The sequence below is a fragment of the Phragmites australis genome, chromosome 8 (assembly GCF_958298935.1).
Source record: "Phragmites australis chromosome 8, lpPhrAust1.1, whole genome shotgun sequence".
NCBI lineage: Eukaryota > Viridiplantae > Streptophyta > Magnoliopsida > Poales > Poaceae > Phragmites > Phragmites australis.
The window spans coordinates 24,094,004-24,105,097 of record NC_084928.1 but is presented as its reverse complement, the minus strand read 5'-3'; the positions used below and the strand labels follow the sequence as shown (position 1 = coordinate 24,105,097).

The 11,094-nt window shown below is 40.4% G+C and overlaps 1 protein-coding gene across 1 annotated transcript; it reads left to right on the top strand.

Moving 5' to 3' along the window:
- Positions 1-9,838: 9,838 nt before the first annotated feature.
- Positions 9,839-10,657, top strand: LOC133927673 (disease resistance protein Pik-2-like). Its single transcript, XM_062374110.1, has 2 exons — positions 9,839-10,030; positions 10,103-10,657. The coding sequence occupies exons 1-2, from the start codon at positions 9,839-9,841 to the stop codon at positions 10,655-10,657; spliced, it is 747 nt and encodes a 248-aa protein (XP_062230094.1).
- The last annotated feature ends 437 nt before the right edge of the window (positions 10,658-11,094 follow it).

Genomic DNA, 11,094 nt, shown 5'->3' with positions numbered 1-11,094 from the left:
TAGGCATGGACTGTTGGAGTTTGGGCACAAATTTAATTCCAAAATTCATACATAGACAAAATACTCGGAATATAAACGACGCGCTTATTACAAATCCAAAGCAACAGGCAGCTCAAAATGGTACTTCTATATAGAGGTGAGTGGTACAGATAATTCCCGATCCGATCCAAATTCGTTTTTAAGGACATAGGGAGGGCTTTCCAATTTTGGAGCAGATATGGATAATTCGATATCCAATTGGTGCGGATGTGGACTAGGATATGTTTTTATAAAAATCCGATATGTTTTTATAAAAATCCGATGGGTACGGATTATCTGACTATTTATATAGGATTATCCTATGCTTGAAATAGGATTATCCGATTTTTTTATTGTCACAGCCAACAATCCACCCGTAGCCTTGCTGCTGCTCTTCTTTTTTAAGAGCTATCGTAGTCTCTTCCTTGAATTAATATGATGGATTGATGGTAATGACTCGAGAGGGTGTTTAGATGATTAGGTCACACTAACATTAGGTTAAGTGCCATGCTGCTGCTTCCGTGTAATGCTGCTGCTAGCTGACAAGAATAAACTATTTTGTGTCTTGTGTGTATTTTTGGAAAATTTTATCAGCGTATAAGGCTTATACATGTAGTCCTAGTTGCATATTATTTCCGACATCTAAAAAAGTTTGTATCTATATCCGCATCCACATATTATCCACTCCGCTCTGAATTCGACAAAAAGAAAAAGTGGAGTAGGATATGGAAAGGTATTGTCTACTCTGATCAGATCCGTTTTCACCCCTATGTCTATATATACATTAGCACTGATATGAACTAACTCAAATCCACATGAAGCTTGGCAAAAGACAGTGCCAGCTTGACTCAGTGAAGGATTGATGCAGAGAGGTGAAGCAGCGCAGAGTAGTCACGCAGATGGCACTGCCCATAAAACTAAGGGCTCCTTTGAAATGCAGGAATTTCACAGGAATCACACAGGAATTTCATAGGAATCGGTTCAATTTTGCAGGAAAAACGCAGGATTCGGAAAAAAAAAAAACCACGTTCCAAAGGAGGCCTAATTGTCACCCATGTGTAGGAGATCTTTGCACTAACAGTTCACTTGGGGATTGTTCGTGAGTCGAACTCGTACTCTTGCCACACCTTTAACTCATGAACTCGAGTCAGACTCATTTACCGCTGAGTTTTTTTAGGAGAGGATTAGAGATACCGCTCGCTTCCCTCCCCTGTGCACACCGAGAAAGAAGTTGATGTGGAACGGCAGCTTAACTCCACAACACAATGAACTCCACGAGGGAGAAGAAGAACGGGTGGAATATGTATGTGTGTTCTGGACCTTGGACGTCTAAGCTTGGCAACGGGTCGGGGTGGGTCTGGTCCCCGTGGGCTTTGCACTCGGCAAGGGTGACGGCAAAATTTGCCACGATGGGCTCGCGGGTCGAAGTCCCGATATGGGGTCAGGTCGGGGGCAAGATGACCTAGTTCTCCATGGGTGCCCGAGATAGGAATGCATTGGCCATTTGGCCTAGCGTCGGGTGCCCCAGCCGGCCAACGACTAGCCTCTACCTCGTGCCGTCGTGCGATTGCCATTCACAAACTCGCCACACCTAGACGCCACACCTCCACTGCTGCTCCCAGTGTCTCTGCCACCCTCCGGATCTTCAAGCCAGGTGCTCGCGTGGCCGTGCCAGCCGACCTTCAACTGCTGTCCCACGGTGCTGCTCGCCTCGGTGTGAGGCTGCGACCCGTGCCACCCGTCTGGCCGGTGCCTACCCGCTTCATCACTCCTGCTGTCCTGCGGCCCATCGTAGATCCTGACTTCCTGCCCTCCAGCACCTTTGAGTCAACCGCGGCACCGTCTCATTCTCCTTCCCTCTTCCCATTTCTTCTCCCTCTCCCTAAACCAACAATACTTACCTCAGTTACATGGTTCCTAGCCGAGCCACCGCCAGATCTAGCTCTATCGCCTCCTCTACCACCGATCGCTCTCATTTTGCTGATCGTTGACCTGATCCAAGCGTTTGGAGAGTGGAGACCAACACCGACACCAACACCTCAACCCCTAGGCAAGCAGCTAGATTCTCTCCATCGAGTCATCGACCAATTATTTTGGACTCTGTAGGTACCCTTTTCTCTCTAACATGTAGATGTTCTTCTCTCACAAATTGATCGGCTCCTCTCCAGCCCTTTTTTCTTCTCCGACATATAGATGTAAAGTAGTTGGTTTGCTTATGACAAAAGTGATTCTCTGACATGTAGAAGTTCTCATGTAGATGTTCTTCTTTCAAGCGTTTGGTTTTCTTATGACAAAAGTGATTCTATTAGTATCAATTTAAATGTTTGGTTATTCTGGTGACTGGGTTTACTTATGACAAAAGTGATTCTATTCGATGTATCAATTCAAATGTTTGGTTATTCTATGATTAGTCGACCTTGTCTATGTATATGCAACTGTTGTACTTCTATTTTCAAACATGTTATGATATTTGCAAAGCAATTTTCACATAAGCAACGGTCTAATAATCAATACTGAAAATTGATTGCTATTTAGCAATGTAGATGTTCTTGAGTGTTGAATTTGGTCTTGAGTATCACTTAGCAATGTAGATGTTCTTTATGGTTGCTGAATAAGTGAAAATTGAACAACCTGACAGTATGCAAAAGTTTCTTTATGGTATGCAAAACCTGACAGTATGTAGATGTTCAATTAATTGTTTATACGCATTCTATATTTTTGTATGCATGGTTTGTATGTAGATGTTCAATCAATTGTTTATTTATGGTTTCTTTGTTTCTTTATGGTATGCAGAACCTTGATCATGTTTTTTTTTTTGTTAGCTTGATTGGAAATGTCAACTCCTGGTACTAGTGGATCTCATGCTGGTGGCGCTACTGGTGGTACTACTGCTACTGCATCCCATCTGGCTCAGCATCTCAATTGGAATCTCAAGGTACTTGTACTGATGATGTGGTTGAGATAGATGATGATGTTGCTGTAGGTAGTAAGAGGAAACTAAAACATACTGTTTGGCAAGAGTTCGATAGAATTAAAATAAATAATGCTTGGAAATCTAAATGCACCTGGTGTAAGAAACTTCTAGGAGCAAAGATAAGAAATGGTACCAAACGCTTGCATGGGCACCTTAAGATTTGTCCAAATTAAGCAGTTAGAAAGGGCTTAAAACAATCTAGTCTTAAGTTAACCACAAACCCACAGGAAGAAACATTTACTTTAGAGAAATATATCTTTGATCAAGATATTATTAGGAAATAACTTGCACTAATGATATGTGTCTATGAGTACCCTCTGTCTATTATGGACCATATTGGCTTTCGAAAGTTTTGTGCTTCATTGCAACCTGCATTCAATGTAGTGCTTAGAAACACAATTAGGAAGGATATTATGGATATGTATGAAGTGCAAAAGCAGTCTATGGTTAAGTACTTCCAGCAATACTAATCTCGTGTTGCCATCACCACGAACATGTGGACAACAAATCATCAGAGGAAAGGCTACATGGCAGTGATAGCACATTACCTTGATGATGAGTGGAGGCTGAAAAGTTTCATTGTGAGGTAATATTGAAGCTTCAATAATCATTCTTGTTTCTTATTACATCATTCTTGTTTTTATAAACATTGTTGAAAAGTTTCCTATTTTGTAATTTTTAAGTTCATTTATGTTCCAGCTCCTCATATCGCCGAAGTTATAACTAATGTTCTTCATGAAGTTCTCTTGGATTGGCTCATTGAGAGGAATATGTCCACTATAACCCTTGATAATTGCATCACCAACGATAATCTCATAGAGAAAATGACAGATAAGTTGCCACTTCTCACTTGTATGTTGAAGGGTAAATTGTTGCATATGCGTTGTGCTGTACACATATTAAATCTGAATGTGAAAGGTGGAATGTCTGTCTTGGAGAAGGAGATTGAGAGGGTTAGAGATAGTGTTGGATTTTGGGCAGCCACACCAAAAAGGCATGAGAGGTTTGAAAAAATGGCTTCCTAAATGAACATTAAATATGAAAAAAATTGCTCTTGATTGTAAAACTAGATAGAATTCTATTTATCTAATGCTTAGCGATGCATTAGGGTACCAAGAGGTCTTTGAATGCCTTGCTTAGCGTGATAAGTTGTTTACTCCTTGTCCAATTAAGGATGATTGAAAATTTTCTAAAGAGCTTTGTGATAGATTGAAGATGTTCTATGATGTAACTGAGTTATTGTTAGACACTAGATATGTCACAACAAATCTTTTGTTTCCCAAAATATACTATATTTATTTGGATATTAGGAAGTGGCAAGCTAGTAGCAACCCTAAGGAAGAAGAAATGGCAAAGTTGATGAAAGAAAAATTTAATAAATATTGGTCATATGTTCATGGTTTGATGGTTGTTGCTGCTATCTTAGATCCTAGGTACAAACTACAATTGTTGAATGCTCTTTTCCTCAAAATTAATGGGACTTAAGGTTTGACTGGTACTTTCCTTCCCGGACCTTCCTGCATTGAGGACCAAGTAATGTGTACCCTCACTACTGGGCAAGAAGACGTAAGATTGAAGTCAAGCTACGATCCATCCGCATTTGAGTGTTCCAGTAAATATCCTATAGACAAAGAGCAACAATATAGGAAAAATTAATATTATTGAAATAATCCTAACTACAAACTATAGGTTCATATCACTAACTGTTTCAACTTCATGTAACCAAGAGAGCCTAGGAGTTATTGTAAGCACATCCTCATTCTGTTTAAGCGCTTTCAATTTAAAATAGCTGTAGTCTGGAAACATATGTTCAAGTTGCAGGTTAATCGATTGTAGAAGCGCATGAATAGCAGATCTTTCAGCCATAAATCTTTGATCAGTTTCAGAGCTTGATGCTGTTAAAGTGATATATCCTTCTTTAGAAAAAGCAGTGCTAAAAGAGATAGTGATCTTGATTTTACTGTTATCAGCCAATATGATCGTCACCACAGGTGGTGTGCCACCAAGGTTCGCAATAATGTTACATAGCTATTGTAGATAAGGAAGCATCTGCATCCATCAGCATGTTAGTTTCTAAATTTGTTAACTGCAAACTACAATATTAATGGATCTTCTTATAATTTAGAGCAAAGGGATTTTCATCTCTGAGCATGCAGATGTACCTAAGACAAGTCACAGGTACGTCTACATGCTCAGAGAAAAAACGCCAATACCATATCAATCAGCACATGTGAATAATCTCGCAATTATATCAAGTCATCAATTGTAGAACAGGGAAGTAACAAACTAGTTACTTACTGAGAAGTGATGGTAACATCTAAAACACCGATATGGCGATACACATCTAATATCATTACATACACATCTAATAATAAGCCAACATATTTTGAACTAAAATACATATATAATTTCCGGACTTAAATTGGCTAACTAAAATTACTAACTACAATTTGCTAACTATAATTTGCTAACTTGAATTTAAGAACTAACCCAGGTGTTTCGTGACCCTTCCGGATAAGAATGGTATACACTGCTGAGGATCTAGTAGAGGCTGGGAGTACGAGGGCAAATGGATTTTCATCTCTGAGCATGCAGATATACCTAAGATAAGTCACAGGTACATCTACATGCTTAGAGAAAAAACGCCAATGCCATATCAATCGGCACATGTGGATAATCTCATAATTATGTCAAGTCATCAATTGCAGAATAAGGAAGTAACAAACTAGTTACTCACTGAGAAATGATGGTAATCTAAAACACCGATATAGCGATACACATCTAATATCATTACATACACATCTAATAATAAGCCAACATATTTTGAACTAAAATACATATTTAATATCAGGACCTAAATTGGCTAACTATAATTTGCTAACTTGAATATGAGAACTAACCCAGATGTTCTGTAATTCTTCCGGATAGGAAGGGGATATGCCATTGAGGATCTAGAGTCCTGGAGTACAAGGGCAAAGGGATTTTCATCTGTGAGCATGCAGATATACCTAAGACAAGTCACATGTACGTCTACATGTTCAGAGAAAAAAAGGCCAATGCCATATCAATCGGCACATGTGGATAATCACGCAATTATGTCAAGTCATCAATTGCAGAATAAGGAAGTAACAAACTAGTTACTCACTGAGAAGTGATGGTAACATCTTAAACACCGATATAGCGATACACATCTAATATCATGACATACACATCTAATAATAAGTCAACATATTTTGAACTAAAATACATATCTAATTTCAGAACCTAAATCGGTTAACTAAAATTGCTAACTACAATTTGCTAACTTGAATTTGAGAACTAACCCAAGTGTTTCGTGACCCTTTCGGGTAGGAAGGTGATAAGTCGTTGAAGATCTGGAGGCCAAGAGTACGAGGGTGGTCACTCGGACCCCGGCGGCCAGATAGGATGGAGTGGCCACCTCCACGCTGCCTAGATCTACGCCCTTCACCCCCACTACCGCTGCTGCTTGCCATGGGGACGTCAGGGATGCGACGAGGAGGCGGCAGTGGGATGGCGCGCGATGAGGATGAGGAGGCAATGGCGAGCCGACACACGTAGATAATGAGGAGGTGGCGGTCAGCACGTGATGATGAGGAGGAGGCAGCGGTGGGCCGATGCACGACGTGGAGGAGGAGGTGGCGGTCGATGCACGACGAGGACGACGAGAAGGAGGCGACGAGCTGATGTGCAACGAGGAGGCTGCGGACGGGGAGGAGGCGGTGGTCGGGGAGGACGAGTGGCATCAGGCTGAATGGAGCAAACGAGGAGAGCAACTAAGTGCTGGATATAAATATAACACATGCATCAGTGCGATTCTAATTTCAACCGACACTGATAGTGACTATCAGTGTTAATTCTAGTTCCAACCGGCACTGACAGTAACTATCAGTCCTGGTTCTTAAACTCCCACGCATGAGCAATAATTGAGGCACCAAGAACCGATACTGATAGGCACTATTAGTGCTGGTTCGTGACTGGAATCGGTATTGAAGTATCAGTTCCGGTTCTTGGCACCTCAATCGTAGTTCATGCGCGAGATTTTAAGAACCGGCACTGATATGTCAATAATACCGGTTACGCTCGAATCGATACTGATGAGGTGCTACTTATAACCTGTTATATAGTAGTGCCTCTAATATTATGTTTGTCCCTTAGGTTACACATTTGGATTGTATAGGAGGTTTTCATTCTGTTCCGCAGTCTTTACTTAACGTTACCCTAACACACTCTGTTGTGGAATTAGACCAAGGGATGGAGACCCATTCCATACGACAAATCTGTTTTCAGGACAACAGATCGAAAATTACAGCTTTTCGGAATAAGTTCCCAATGATCGATCGGTAGTAATAGTTGGAAATAAGCACTTCAGTGACGATTATTTTAATTTCTAATCATAAGATTATAATAATCACAACACGTACTATGCTATGTATGATTATCATATAACAAATACACATATACATGTTCTACCATGGCATATCCTAATTCAAGAGCGATTCACGCCGCGTGCAGATGCTGAACTGGTTGACTGGTGGCTTTTTACTAGGAAACAGGTCGCTAAAGATTTTTGTCGCGGTTTTGACTCCCTGGTGGTGCTGATCACTTGGTGCATTTGGAGAGAGCACAACAACTGAGTCTTTAATCGTGCCGTTTCCTTGCCCAGAGTTCTCATCAGCACAATTTGAGACGAGGGACGATACTGATGCTTGTCTGGCAATAGACATCTGTTGCTGCTTCTTCAATCTCTATAGCTCTATTGGACTTCTTGGGTATGGTCATCGGTTACATAGCTTTAGGTTTTGTTTTTTGTTGCTGTATTTCCGGCTTCCGAACGTCTGGACCTGAAGAAGCAAACTTCTATGCTTTTTCTATTAATGAAATAACGTGCTTAAACGTGTTCTAAAAAAATAATAACAGTTGGCATCATCGTCATGAACAAAATAGGCGCTAACAACCCTGATCTACCCATCAACTAATGGATCACGGTAACTTACATGAACGTGCTCATTTAATTTGGCGGTTATTGCAGAGTCCAATCCATTGAAGAAGACATCGAACAACATAGTCAAAGCAGTCAGATGTATTGTTAAAGTCGATAAAGCAGACTATCAACAAGCAGCCGCGATGGCGCTTCTAAGAGTCATCCTTAGCCGATTTTTGTTAGGGTTTAGGATCTTTTTATAAAGAATTTTTTTTTCTTCAGCGTTTCAACGGTTTTCGTTACCATTATGAAGGGAATTTCAAGTTTATTCTCTTTAGAATGTAATTATCTTTCTTTTCACTTTACGAATTCTTTTTAAAAAGAAGCTGTTGGAGATAAGAAAAAATAAAGGGAATAGAAATAAGAGGGGAATCGGAAAGAGAACGAAATAAAGAGAATATAATTAAAGATGATTAAAAAACCTAATTCGGTCCAACAGTGTGTACGATCACAAAGGAACGATTGACTTCAGAAACCTACTCTCCCCACGGCCGGTGCACGAAGTACAATAGAGAGACTATTCACGATATGGATGTGCAAAAAGAACTTGCAACTTTGCCCACATACGACCACGAAATTACCGGACCATTCATGCACACATGTGTTCTTTTATTTCTTTGCTTCAACTAGGTGAGACCAACTCTATTATTTAAAATGGTCTTCTTTCACCTTAAACAGCAATATGAGACTAAAGTTCCCCACCATATCATGCATGAGTGGGTGTTAGGGATTTATTTGGAATTTGTAGTTAGATCAGACCTCAAACTCTGACAATAATCTGGTGGCACACGAACACTAATATTACAGAAATTTAGATCCCCTTTGGCAGAGTTCATCTCATAGCTCCACATCAAATCTGTAGTTTATATGTTAAAATAAAATAATTCAAATATTTATTTACAGTTTAAAATAGAAATAATGTGGCTCACACAAACATCCTTGATGTACTTAACTTCCGATTAAAAAATTTGAAATTAGAGATACTAGCTTTAAATACTTTTAAAGTTGTAGTTATGTAAAACACATCTTATCGAATATTTGAGCCACCTTCTGCTTTCCATACTTCAAGTAAAGAAACTGGAACGAGTGTGCCCGTCCCACGTGAGAGGTGTGCCGTGGGCTCCCACCATAACTCCGGAAGACGGGAAGAGCTTGTATAATGATCTACACTTTTTTTTTTCTTTTTCTCCAAACGTGCAGGAAATCGGTCAACTTCTTGGCGACATCTTTCTTCTCCTTACGTTCAAGACACTATAAAAATATAGATCTGTGCTGGTTAAAAAATAAATTCACTATCGGTTTTTCAACTAATACTTTTTACTCGATACTGATAGCCAATGATTATCAGTGTCGGATCTAAAATCGGTACTATAAGTTCTTTTTAGTACCGGTTTGTGACCCCAATCGGTACTGAAAAGGTTTTTCGAGTTAAAAAAAATAAGCGAGCCACCTCGAATGATAAGGCCAAGCAGAGCCGGAGTGCCGGACTTGAGTCTGAGCCAAAATTAGATCGATAAAAAGAATCGAGTCCGATCGCCTTCTCTGTAGGTTGGTTTTGGAACCAGCACTGAAAAACAACTAGCAGTATCGGTTCGTGGTTGGAATCGGCACCGATATGTATTTCCAGTCACAAACCAACACTGATAGTTGGTTTCAATACTGGTTCTTAGTAGTTTAATTATTATTCATACACAGAAGATTAAGAATCGGCACTAATATCTTTTTAGTTCTGGTTCCAACACAATCGATACTGATATGATGGTACTTATTACATGCTCTGCAGTAGTGAAGAGCCATTAAGAAGCTTTATTTCCTGACAAGTGCTGAGCTGCCAATAGGGAGATATGGAGAAATTCATGGTCAGTGCTGCCACTAGGGTGATGAACTCCCTTCTGAGCAAGCTCGCGGCCCTGCTCGAGAAGGAATACAAGCTACTGAAAGGTGTGAAGCGTGACATAATCTTCTTAAAAGATGAGCTGACTAGCTTGAACTTGCTCCTGCTCAAGCTGGCAGACATTGAAGATTTGGATGTGCAGGTGAAAGATTGGAGGGACAAAGTGCGGGAGACCCACTTTTGATATAGCATTGAAGATTAATATGATATTAAGGATTGCATTGACATTTTCATGCATAGTGATCGCCCCAAAGCCAGCCTTGTTCGCAAGACCGCAGACAAGACAAGGAAGTTATGGCTGCGGCATGAGATCGGCAAACAGATTCAGGAACTCATAACCCGTGTCATGGAGGAGAGCGCGCGGCGTTATAGATACAGGTTGGATGACTCAACCTCGAGGCCTAGAGAAGTGGAAACTGACCACCCGCTGACGGCACTCTTTGTGGAGGCAAACAAGTTTGAGGGCATTGACAGCCCAATGGGGCAAATGGAGCAGTGGCTGACAGGAAAAGGGAAATCAAATCAAGAGCTCAAAGTGGTATCAATAGTTGGTTTTGGAGGTTCCGGCAAAACTACTCTTGCACTCCAAGCGTACAATAAACTCAGGGACAATTTTGCTTGCGCAGCTTTTATATCCGTCTCGAGAAATCCTAGGATCCAAAAGGATTTAATGGACATACTTAAAGATGTGGGAGCCCACATCAACACAACAGATGACGAGGGGCGACTCGTCAACAAACTCAGAGGATATCTCACAAAAAAGAGGTAAATAATGAGCATCATTCTCCGTGGAATAGTTTCCTTAACATAACTGTTCTTTTAACATGTACGTAACCCAAAGAAGGCATCTATTCTACCTAGCCTGCCAGCAACTCAATTGGGGTACACCTTCACCTCCTGTCTTTTACCATTTTGAGTTTTGACATATAATGGCAAGTTTTAAACTAGAAACTTCCAAATGAAAATTTCACCCGTCACCAATGACTGGTTTAGGATGACCTGTCACTGATGAGTCATCATTAATGATGGATCAAGTTTTCATCCGTTACCAATGATTAGCTTAGGATGACCTGTCACTAACGAGTCATCATTAGTGATAGGTCACAATTATGACCTGTCACTTTTATCATAAGTTATGGGTTATATTACGACTCGTCACTTATGTAGTATCTTCTTTGTCTGTTTTTTACATAGTGAATTTGAGTT